Source organism: Montipora capricornis, chromosome 3 (genome assembly GCF_036669925.1).
Source record: "Montipora capricornis isolate CH-2021 chromosome 3, ASM3666992v2, whole genome shotgun sequence".
In the NCBI taxonomy this organism is placed as follows: domain Eukaryota; kingdom Metazoa; phylum Cnidaria; class Anthozoa; order Scleractinia; family Acroporidae; genus Montipora; species Montipora capricornis.
Window position 1 is genome coordinate 22,535,578 of NC_090885.1, and position 12,950 is coordinate 22,548,527.

The 12,950-nt window shown below is 38.5% G+C and overlaps 1 protein-coding gene across 1 annotated transcript in view; it reads right to left on the minus strand.

The window, feature by feature from the left end:
- Nucleotides 1–12,941, minus strand: part of LOC138040929 (ubiquitin carboxyl-terminal hydrolase 47-like) — a 39,500-nt gene extending 26,559 nt beyond the window's left edge. The window contains 12 exon segments of the mRNA XM_068886661.1: nt 779–876; nt 1,629–1,670; nt 1,789–1,842; nt 2,124–2,213; nt 2,785–2,844; nt 3,926–4,005; nt 5,921–5,987; nt 8,184–8,262; nt 9,287–9,383; nt 9,995–10,109; nt 11,066–11,437; nt 12,243–12,941. Of these exon segments, the coding sequence (XP_068742762.1) occupies nt 779–876; nt 1,629–1,670; nt 1,789–1,842; nt 2,124–2,213; nt 2,785–2,844; nt 3,926–4,005; nt 5,921–5,987; nt 8,184–8,262; nt 9,287–9,383; nt 9,995–10,109; nt 11,066–11,437; nt 12,243–12,605 (1,517 nt within the window). The 5' untranslated portion in view covers nt 12,606–12,941.
- Between the last annotated feature and the right edge of the window lie 9 nt (nt 12,942–12,950).

The window sequence follows — 12,950 nt, forward strand, 5'->3', positions numbered from 1 at the left end:
CTTCGCAGTAACGAAGGGGGTGTCCTTGAGTGAGGAGTGAATGGGTTAAAACATAAATAGGCGCGTTCCCTAAATTATTGATACAGGTATATAATACGTCCTTTAACATTTTCATCCCCAGATTCTTATGGTCATGTGGGCCATTATCTTGCTCCACCTACTAATTTTCATTTTGTAGCCTGGGACCAGGCTCTGCAGATGCCGTTTCTTTTCTTGAAGTGAAGTTACACAACGTGTTTGTGACTTTCAAGTGTTAGCATTCTGCTTCATCATCTTTCAACATCCGCAATCTGTCAACATTGAGCACTTCGGCCAATCAGATAATTATGATACCAAGATTTGGTATCATGGATTGGTGGCACGAAAAGCATGTCTTCAGGCTGCGCCTCCCCTTCCCTCCCCCAGTTCCCTGCTCGGTTCACTTTGCTCTTCATTTTTTTTTTTTTTTGAAATGCACGTTCCTTTTCGCTCCATGACCCCAACTGCGAAGCCTGGTCACAGGCTACTGATTTTCCTATAGTTGATTCCCAACTTTTCAATTTTTCATTTAGCATCAAAATTATTTGATCTTGGCCCTCTTTTCTCTCAGCCCCACATCCATACATTGTTTGTGCAAAAGATACATTCGCTCTGACAAAGGGCTAACGCTCGAGACATCTGCTTTTAGAATCCCTGAACGATGGTCACTTTTTGTCTACTACTTCCCCACCGATGCAGCACCACGGTTTCTTTAGAAACTACCCCCTTTATTCCATTGTACACTGTACTTGCTACTGACCTGTCATTCAGCTTGACTCTGTGAAGTGTTTCATAGTCAAATGCAAAGCGTTTCAATTGTAAGGTCAATAGATAAGGAAAGGAAATGAACTTCAACCCCTAGAAAATTGCATGTAAAAATAATAATATCAAAATAATTAGTATACTATGGTACCTATTCTGAAGAACCGATCAATCAAGCAATCATTAAATCAATAACTGATCTCTGTAAACTTGTGGCTCAATACATTTTTTTTTGAAAATACTAATACTGTAACATGAATTTGATTTGAGCAATTTGATCCATGTACATGTACCATACCATTAACTGAGAGTTGTCTCCATTATATGCCATTTTGAGTTGTTTGCTCAGTGACCTAGCGTATGAATGATGAATGACTGCAATGCTGCCGGTGACCTTGTATTGATACAGACTTCACTGCTTTTATCATGCAAATTGTTGTAATTGTAATTAGTCTACATTAACATTAGAATAATTTAGCACAAAGGTTTGTATCAACACAGGGTCACCAGCAGCCTCGCTTCCACTCTTAGATACAACTGTATAATGGTCGATATAATTATAGACCAAAATGCAAAAATGGCTGCCAGTAAATAATTATTATTCTTTTATCTTTCTGCAAATTAGCTTGACTAGCCTTGCTTTAATTTACAGTCAAGTTTCTTTCAATTTTACACGTGCAAACGTGGCCAGTAAGGCCAATCTTATCAAAGACAAAAGAATGTTAAATTGACAGCCATGTTTGCATTATTTTGGTCATTGAGTAGTTCTTTACAAGTCTGCTTATTTAACATTGAAGACCTTTGCTGAAATCTGTGTTAAATTAAAAAAAAAACTTTGTTCAGCTAACCTTACGGGCATCGCACTTCTGATTGCACTTCTCACAAAAATACTGTAAATAATGAGAATAAAGGAAAACCCCTATGAATATTGTTGTTGATGTTGTTGTTCCCTTGCAAAAAAAGGTGAATGATCTATAATAGCAAGACAGTACAGAGGTGTGTTCTTACCTGATTTGTCCCTTCCAAGAGCTCAGCAGAAACAAAATCCTCCAGAGCAGTTTCCTATAAAGATTGAGGAAGAACATTACACAAAATAATAATACATGTATAATTATATCCTCACATTTTTTTCAGATTCTTTAGCAACTGCTCAAGTTGCTGTCACAACTGCGAGATTTGTGACCTGGAAAAATGTTTCCAAATCCACAGTTACAAATTATTGCTTTCATACCTGTAAGCCATCGTAATTACATATATTACGGTATTTTTTTTACCCTTCATTGCTGTCATTTCATGCTTAATAGTAAGACTAGTCTGAGAATAAACAGCCCCTCTGTGCTTACCACACTTCCAAGAGCCTTCTTAGATCCAAAAGGTCTGATAGCCAGTGGAATGTCAAGGTACGTGTCCGTCCTTGCACTTTCCTGGTCACACTATTCAGGATGACAGTAATATTGATATGCAATGTACATTAATAATATTAAGAGGCACTGTCGTGAAAAAGTACATTATTTATGTTGATTGGAATCCTAATTGTGACTTTCACATATAACTGCAATACGAGACTAGTTTCCAAAATACACTGTAGTCCAATCCACAATCTACATGTATTCCTCTCTTCAATGCTTTTACAGAACATACGGCAGCTTTTAACAAGAATATCATAGGTTGCCAAGTGGCTATCTCTTGCACAAAAGCATGCTGAATTGAACAGTTACTTGAACAATGTACTCAATATCAGACTTGATCTCACAAGTTCGCAAAAGGTCCCAAACACAAAAATTATTACAGAAGTGCCCACAAAGTACCACCAGGGAGTACTATTATTCTCTCACTTCAGCAAACACATTTATAACCAAATGTAACAGCAAACAGAATTCAGAGCTTGCTCATCCTTTTGAGCTTCTTCACCATTCCTTCTACTTGTTGTTTATAATTTGTTGTAACTGTATTGAAACCTGGTGGCAAGTTAAAGCAACCACAAAGAAAAACAAAAGAAGTTACCTGTTGGCATTTTACATAATCCTTGAGTTTTCCTTGATAAAGTTTGTTGATTAGGTCATCCTAAGGGACGACAGACAACTATTAATAAGTTTTTGTTACGTACCGGTACATTGTAAACGTTACTACTTGCTACAATAACCTGGCTTGAGCCTGTGATCCAATCAAAAAACCAGTACCTGGTCAGCAGTCCACTTAAAAAAAACCCAGGTGACTCGGGTATGTGATTTAAGTAGGTAAGGTAAAGGTAAAGTCTCTGCTTACGAGCCAGAAGGCTCATCAGGCAGGCGCTTATCTCCGGTTTCTGTAGCATGAAGCGACTAGGAGTATTTATACTCCCCCCTGGATGGGATGCTAGTCCATCGCAGGGTTACCACCAGCATTACGCCGGTACCCATTTATACACCTGGGTGGAGAGAGGCACCGTGAGAGTAAAGTGTCTTGCCCAAGAACACAACACAACGTCCCCGGCCAGGCCCCGAACCCGGACCACTCGATCCGGAGTCGAGCACGCTAACCATGAGGCCACTGTGCCTCCCATTTAAGTAGGGCTATTCAAAATGGAGATTTTGAATGAAACTATTATTGCCTGAAATCGATGCTAGAATGCTGAAAATGGCATTTCCGAGCTTCTAGATTTCAAAACTTTCTCGGGGAGCATTCCCTCTGGGCCCCCCTAGCTTCAGGGGCCTTGTGGCCTCTCAATTCTCACAGCCGCCTACTTCAAAACATTTTGAAATTCCCAGTTATTAAAGTGTATTATAAAAACTTGAGTCTATGATATGGTCAAGTAATACTGGTCAGTGGATACCTTGTTTTGACAGATGTCAAATATCAATATCAAAGATGACTTGTTCCCGCCTAAATATGCGGGTTGCACCACACATTTTTACCTTGGCATACATGGTCGAGGGGTGGACAGTAGTACGGTGACCAAAACCAAATTTTCTTGTACAGATGGGTTACCATATTTTCTTACCCATAGTGCTCCGTGCAGGTCCACTATAAAATTACTTGCATTAATAAATTACATTTAAAATCCTTCACTGTGACTTTTGCATGGTTCTTTGTCTTTGCTTGCCTGTATAATTTATATTTCATGTTATTTATGGTTTTTAAGAGATATCAGAGATGTTTTTCATACTTGATCAGTGTTTTTAAACTTGCTCTCTAAAGCATCAAACATGACTCTACACAGCTCCTGGACATCATGTTGCTGCCATGCTGAAGTCAAACAAAATATGACAGCAATGCAAGGCTGCTGCCTAAGAAAATTTTAAAGGGGCCCTCAGAGCTAAACTCTGAGAACTTAGGAGCCCAACATATGAAGTGAAAGGTGTTGCTGTCAAAAGTTAAGGCGCCCAGAACTATTCTTTGGGAGCCCCAGGCTACCGGGCTCCTGTTAGGCAACAGCCTTGCAATGTACATGTACATCGTAAAAAATTACACATTACACTCTGGGATTAACATGTGTCGTGCTACTGTCATGTAAAGTAAAAAAAAAAAGTAAAGTGATGCATTTATATAGCGCCCTTATCACAACGTCTCAAAGGTGCTTTACAATGATCAATTTTCAAAATTAATGTTCTCACAATACTTGTGTTCAAACATCACACAAAATCATCTTTCACGTCCTGTCTGAGGGAAAACCAGGGGCTGATTTTTGCATATGCAACAACACTACGTACATGATCCAGAGGTGTGTAATTTAACATCACAACTTTGGATAATGAAGCCAAATGGAGTATCTTTAAATCATCAAATAAATTATTTTATAGTGAGTCACAGTTTGGCTTTTCATTTGCCCCAGTTTGTATTTGAGCAAGGAACCTGAGCTCTTACAAGTTTAGTTCACAACCTAGTTGATAACTCATTTCCATATTTCACTTCCCCACAGACGCAATGCTAACTAGGCATGTGTATACATGTCAACCCCTTTATCCATTACATATAATGTGTAAATACTGACATATAAATTTACAGGTACAGGATTGTTCAAGGAGGAGGGCCTTCATCTTGACCCAATTTATCTTGACTATTCAAAGTGCCTCCCTTTTACTAGAAACTTTCAGGTAAGTCCAGAAATGCCCCTAATTAGAGCGAGTTTCAATCGAGTGTCGTAAAACCAAAACCAAAGTAATTACTTTGGCCAATCAAAAAGGACGGAGACAATCCAGTAAACCAATCAAAACTCGAAGTAATTACGTGTAGACGACACAAAGCACAGGAAAATGTGCACGCACGAGCCACGATTGGTCATGGTTTCACTTCTGATTGGTTAAAAAAGTGGCACAAGAACTTTGAACCAATCACTGAGTAAAGCAATTTGCTGGAGCGGTTTTCAAACGAGTGTTGTAAAACCAAAACCGAAGTAATTACTTTGGGCAATCAAAAAGGACGGAGACAATCCAGTAAACCAATCAAAACTCGAAGTAATTACACGTAGCCAACACAAAGCGAGGGAAAATGTGTACGCACGAGCCATGATTGGTTTTGGTTTCACTTCTATTGGTTGAAAAAGTTGGCGTAAGAACTTTGAACCAATCACTGAGTGAAGTAATTATAAACCAAAGCAATTCTCTAATTACTTTCAACACTCAATTGAAAACCGCTCCAAATGAGCGTGGATTTCAATGAGCATCACAAAGTGTTCCCTTGCTCTTCTCCCCAACTTCAACATCACTCGTGCCTTGGAATATATATACAGACAATTAACGCCACGAAGTGTCCCCCAGATGCTGCACTTCAAGTAACTTACCCTAAGCTAAAATTAACACTAGCTAACCATTACATGTACCTTTACCTTAATGTTGGAAATAGAAAAAAAAGGAATAAGGAAAGGAACTTTATTTAAGTGTCTAATCTTCTAGCGCCGTTGAGCACAAATCAAAGAAAACCTCTCAGTGCAGAGTAGAGAACCAACAAACTCAACCCACATATGACATCGAGTCTGGGAATCGAACCCAGGCCACATCGGTGGGAGGCGGGTGCTCTCACCACTGCACCATCCCTGCACCCCCATAGGTAGCAAAGTCTCAAAGGAACACTTCGCGTTAAATACATGCATGTCAAAATTGGGCATACAGTGAATTAGGTGCATTTGTGATAATTATATCGGTAAGTGAAATGTTACAGGTACCTTCACTGCTGTCCCACCCAAAGCTCTTGGTGACATCAGTTGTTTCTACAGCTCTCTTAGAACTTGTCTGAAAGTAATATAATTGCACGTTAAAGAAAGAAGTTACAAAGTTAGGCCTCTCAAGGTATACACTGTAGGTGTACCTTGTCTATAGTGCAATCTTTTAAAATCCAATTTACAGTAGTATTGAGTGAAGTATGATTCCTGGATCAATAATAATACATGCAGACTCTTGCATGCAACTGTAGTAAGAAAACAATCAATGAAAGAAATGTTCACCACTTATGGAAATTACTAATGCCAAACAACCTCACTCCAATGAAATTGTGATGTACAGTACATAGAATTGATCTGTGAATGATCTGCAGCAAAACTGCAGCAAATGGGCAAACACTTTCAGGCATTGCTGTAAGTTTGTTTTTTTTTTTGCCATTTTGCAACATCAAGGCCATTTTTTGCAAACAATTCAACTAAAATAATCTTATGAAAATTTTATATTCCCCCCATCCTGTTTACACAAAAAAATTAGAAAATGTAGAAAAAATATTGAACTTTTTAATTTATGTTTTCATTGCTCTTTTTCTATCCTTCACTTTTGGCACTTGGTTTACTGTCCAGAGCTTGGCCATCACTCAATCTAAATTGACCTACATGTTTACTGCTTTAATTATTACTTAATTTTATATAAACATAACAACTTTCTTTAATTTTCCAGACATGTTTCAACGGTACATCCGTCATCTTCAGTGTTACATATTTTGAAATCGCCGTTGAATTTAAAGCGCGCGCGATCTTACAAACTTCGTTACATTGCGTTGTCAATATTGCGTATTAAATCAAAACAGAACAAAACAAAAATTTAAATGAGTGACGCTTAGTTCCTTACAGGGAGAGAGTCAGGTTAATGTGTTTCACCTGCTGGTTGAGATCGGGCTTCTCCCATTTTATATACATGGATTCCTTAAGCTTCACTTGGTACTTAGTGGCTGCAGAGTCCAGGATCTCGAAGCAATCCTGTGTGCAGGATGCCTTACAAGACTCTGAACTCTGCAGATGTTTAAAAACGTTCGAAGATCTGTCTGAAAGTAAGTGCTCGCCTACTCGTGTGGAGAAGTGTCGGCTGGTTTCACCAACATAACAAGCATTACAACTTGCACACGAAAATTTATAGACCACACGCGTGCGAAACCCCACAGGGACAGCATCTTTCACATTAAAAAGACTCCTGACTTTGAAAGTAGTGAAGACTAACCTTATATCAATAGGTTTACATAACCGATTAGCAAGTTTGCGTATACACCTCTGTGCCGTGACTGAGAAGTGCCCAACGTAAGGGATTTTAAAGAAAAACTTAGGTGTTTCCTGGGGCTCGATTCCTGAATGAGACTGTATTTTCCCTCCCTTGACTGCTGTCTGAATATATTTAGAAATATATTTGTTGATAAGGTTTTCAGGGAAGAGATTCCTCCGCAGAATGACAGACAATTTTTGAAGATCAGTATGGAACCCCATCCAAGTGTTGTTTATCTTAAAAGTTCTATCAATCAAGGTTTTGATTAACCCCAGTTTGTAGGTAAAGGGGCAAAAACTCAGATAACTGGTGAGCAAACCTGTGAAAGTTTTTTTCCGGTAAACGGTGGTTATACTTTGGTGCGGGTCAGTGTTACTGATTAGAACATCTAGGAAAGGTAGAACATGGTCAGCCTCCCGTTCCATTGTAAAGCGTATATTGGGGTGTTGATTGTTGATGTAATTGAAGAAAAGGGTTGCATCCCGTTCAGAGCGGAAAAGGCAAAATGTATCGTCTACGTAGCGACGATAGAATAAGACCTCTGAATCCCCGTATTGATCCAACCATATATTCTCATGGTGACCCATAAAGAGATTGGCTAGAACAGGGGCAAGGGGGGACCCCATGGCTACACCATCCACCTGGTCATAGAAGTTACCCTTGAACAGGAAGTGAGTTTCCTTGGTAGCAAACTCAAACAACCTTTTAAGATGTTGTTTACTAAGTTTCAAACCTGGGTTACCCTCAGTTATATACTTGACGGCAAGGTTAATACAATCATCTAGAGGGATGTTGGTGAAGAGGCTTTCAACATCGAAGGACACCATGAACATCCCATGCAAAGACAGCTCATTGATTTCCTTCACAAAAGTGAAGGAATCTGAAGCAATGAATGTGGATGGAATATGCTACTTAATTTTAATTTTAAGTTCAACAATAAGAAAATGGAGGATAAAGAAAAATATTATTAACCTGCAAATGAAGGAACAACTTCTGGAGCTGATAAGGAATGCTTTTTGCTGCTTCATCTTCACTTCCCGTGAACTCCCATCTACATAATGATCATTAAAGAACACAAGTGTTGATGAGTCAAAGGACAAGTAGGGAGATGGGGAGGGGGGCACCGAACGCAAGCTTCTTCCAGTTTCTTAAGGAGGCTGGAACCAGTTTCACCACTTTTAAGAGACCTTCTTATTAGAACCCCTTTGATAAGACAATCTCTTAAAAGTGGTGAAACTGGTTCCAGCCACCTTTTAACCCATTGACTCCTGGGAGTGAGACAGCAGATTCAACTCTGTCTAATGCCAGACCATTTTACTTGTCAACTGGGGGTGGCCTAGGTTGCCTGAGGGGTCAATAGGTTAATCATTATAGCAAATGAGAGTATTACTAATCTCACCCTGGATAAGATGCAACTTGGGCAGGGCATTATCCTTATCAAAGGGAAGGGGTAACAAACATGGACAGGGGTTTTATTAGAAGCCGGTCACCAGCGGTATACCGCCATCTGTTTGTCAGAAATTTGCCTCTCCTCGCCGCCTATCCTGCTTTGATTTTCACTCAAACCCTTGCCAAACACAAGAGTGACTGCCGCTTACATTTATTAGCCCAGGAATAATACTTCAAAAGTTCTTGATACCCCTACATTATAGAAGAACTGGATGTCGGACCAAGTTAAGGATCAGGTGTGGGAAGCAATGTTACAATGGCATGACCATTTACTGAACCAGAAGATAAATTAAGAATATGATGTGAGAAAGACAGCAAATACAAGTGGGGGGTCAAAGACCAAGAGGAAGACCTCACAAACATTGGCTGGATAATGTCCTAGAACACATGCAACTAACAGGACTGAAAACAGAGGATCCACAAGACAGGAACTAATGAGGAAAGGTGACACAGAATTCCCAACCTGACAATAATGCTGGATAAGGACATCGAAGACGATGATTTTAATGTGGGTACAAGTAGTCACATTAAATTTTGATGGATGATGGTAAAGACCATGCTAGAATTCTGAGTGACATTTTATGCTTGTGCACTGGATGAAAAGCAAATAGCCAAGCTTCACTAACCTGTAAATAGCATTCCTAAACTCTGGAGTCATGAACAGTGTCTGGAGCAGGCTGTTCAGATAACATGTCATAGCCTGGTTGACAAGACCCACAAATCCTATCCAGAAATCAACAACAATGAACAATAATATTATTACAGTTGTATACCCGTACCTAATAAGGACAGAAATTTGTTTTTCCTGACTCATGTTTTTATTGTGTAAGCAGATTATGTTAAAAGAAATGAAAATAGTTTTTTTCTTAGTCTGTTTATTTACATTTAAGTCATAGACCTCTTTTCCTTTTCTTCTATACTACTGCTACTGCTAGCTACTGCTACTGCTACTGCTACTACTACTGCTACTGCTACTGCTACTACCATTACCACTACCACTACATGTACCACTACCAATACCATTACCACTACTGCTGCTGGTACTACATGGGGGCATTGGGAACAGTCCGAAGAAGGCTAGAAAGCAACTTGAAGAAGGATGCTTGCGGATGTGGGTTGGCATATCTGTGCCATAATCAAAAAGCACTACACCCCTTTCCATGAAGACACCCCTGAAGGTACACAGTAACAAAAAGTCCTTTTTAGAAGCATTTGCTAACTACATACATTGTATATCAAACAATAGGGTAAGTGCCGGCGGACACTTTGGGACAAGTATCTAAATCACTGTGCATTTAATAACGCGCATTCCTTAACATATCTGAGGACATTACCAGTTTCTGACTTTGCCAATGTATAATCACTGGATGAAAATGGGGAATAAGAGGAGGTTGAACTGCTTTGAAAAAGGTTACTGACGCTGTTGGAAATAATGTCATCTGTATCCTCCTACAAGAAAATAAATACCAGTATAAAGAAAAACAAATAATAATAATAATAATAATAATAATATTATTATTATTATTATTATACTAAGACCAAGCAGAAGTAGCTTTGCTGTATATGCTAGGACTGAAATTACAGAAATGAAAAGGCTGCATGTACTATACAATACAATTAACTTTCTTTATAGACTGAGGGTAAAATATCAACTTGAAGAGTTATCTTATCTACAGCCCTCACTATAACAAAGTTACAAATAAGACTAAATCAATTAAAAATAAAGCGTAAATAGGGGATATAATCATTTTAAGGGTTTTTAAATACATTATACTTCTTTTTGAACATATTAGTATTAGAATGTTAACTATTTATCTATGTATTTATATTTGATATTTAATTTAATTAATTATTATTTTAACTATTTATACATATTTTTTCTATCTGATTTTTAATTTAATTTTTGTTTCTCCTGCATACAAAAGTGTTGAAGAGTAATAAAGTAGAAGTAGAAGTCGAGTAGACGGCTGTGCACATCCACCTACTAGCCTCTCTGATGAAAAAAAAAATCTAATAAAGTAGGAAAAGTTACCTGAAGCTGTATTCCAAATTGGTGTGAAGTTAAGGTCATGTACAGCAAGAGTATAAACCAAAAGCGTACAGCATATTCTACCCTCTCAAGGACACATGCACGGTTATTTACCACAAACTAGTAAACCCTAAAAGTAACTCTAACCTGCATAACCCTACATCACGTGCTAGGGAATGGGAAATCTCATCGGTGACATGACCCGCACAAGTACCCGTAATTAATAAGATGAATCCAAAATAATGTAAGCTTAATAATTGATAGATTTCTCTAAAAGAAACACCCCAGATTAAACATCTAACATCGCATCTGCCATGATAATAACGCGAGTTAGCGAAAAACAAAAACGGAAACAACAACAACAACTTCTTCAAACCTTGCTCTTAACGGGTTGCGCTCCATCTTTGTCTTTGATCAAGAAATTGTTCTTTTTGCCATTAGATGCAAGGCCGAGTTCCTGTAGTGTTCTCTCTTTGTTCGCATTGAGCACTATCTCTTCGCTGTCTTCTCCATGCGGTTTACTCCACACCAAAAGAAAGGAATCCTCGACATAATTCGCTTCCTTTGCCACATGAGTGATCAGTTGTTGTATTAGAGTCGAAGCAGGCAGATTGATTGTGTGTTTGCTGCGTTTCCAGTCTGTGGTGGTCTCATCCTTTATAATGCATAACACTGTCGGTTCTTCAGAAGGGCAAGCATTTTCTACTGGGACTATCTCTCTGGTCGTTGCATTGACCATTCCTATAGACTGAGGGTAAAATATCAACTTGAAGAGTTATCTTATCTACAGCCCTCACTATAACAAAGTTACAAATAAGACTAAATCAATTAAAAATAAAGCGTAAATAGGGGATATAATCATTTTAAGGGTTTTTAAATACATTATACTTCTTTTTGAACATATTAGTATTAGAATGTTAACTATTTATCTATGTATTTATATTTGATATTTACTTTAATTAATATATTTGTATATATTATTATTTTAACTATTTATACATATTTTTTCTATCTGATTTTTAATTTAATTTTTGTTTCTTCTGCATACAAAAGTGTTGAAGAGTAATAAAGTAGAAGTATAAGTTGAGTAGACGGCTGTGCACATCCACCTACTAGCCTCTCTGATGACAAAAAAAAATCGAATAAAGTAGGAAAAGTTACCTCAAGCTGGATTCCAAATTGGTGTGAAGTTAAGGTCATGTACAGGAAGAGTATACACCAAAAGCGTACAGAATGTTCTACCCTCCCAAGGACACATGGTCATTTACCACAATTGTGGTAAATAACCGTGTAAAAGCTAGTAAACCCTAAAAGTAACTCTAACTTGCATAACCCTACCTCACGTGCTAGGGATTGGGACATCTCATCGGTGACATAACAAGCACAAGTACCCGAAATTAATAAGATGAATCCAAAATAATGTAAGCTTAATAATTGACAGATTTCTCTAAAAGAAACATCCCAGATTAAACATCTAACATGGCATCTGCCATGATAATAACGCGAGTTAGCGAAAAACAAAAACGGAAACAACAACAACAACTTCTTCAAACCTTGCTCTTAACGGGTTGCGCTCCATCTTTGTCTTTGATCAAGAAATTGTTCTTTTTGCCATTAGATGCAAGGCCGAGTTCCTGTAGTGTTCTCTCTTTGTTCGCATTGAGCACTATCTCTTCGCTGTCTTCTCCATGCGGTTTACTCCACACCAAAAGAAAGGAATCCTCGACATAATTCGCTTCCTTTGCCACATGAGTGATCAGTTGTTGTATTAGAGTCGAAGCAGGCAGATTGATTGTGTGTTTGCTGCGTTTCCAGTCTGTGGTGGTCTCATCCTTTATAATGCATAACACTGTCGGTTCTTCAGAAGGGCAAGCATTTTCTACTGGGACTATCTCTCTGGTCGTTGCATTGACCATTCCTGGTCACAGATACTCCCTAAAGAGAAGAGTATCGATGGCTGTTTCTGCGAACAGAAAAACAACTTCGATTCCGTCAGAGCCTCCTCAGTGCGAACTTTCCGAACTTTCACTTTCCCGTTCGCGTGTCCATGAAATGTAAAAAACCTCCACAAGACCCCACTTGAAGAGAGAGGTATACGGGCGCAAAACTAGGACAACAACTTTTTACCTCGCGTAGAAGGAAATAACTTTTTCCAAATAAAAACTGCGTAAGGATACGATAAGTAAGCAACAGTGGAAATTATTCTCAAAATGTAATGTATGGATAATACGAGCGTTTCCTTTCCCCTCCGTACCCCAGTA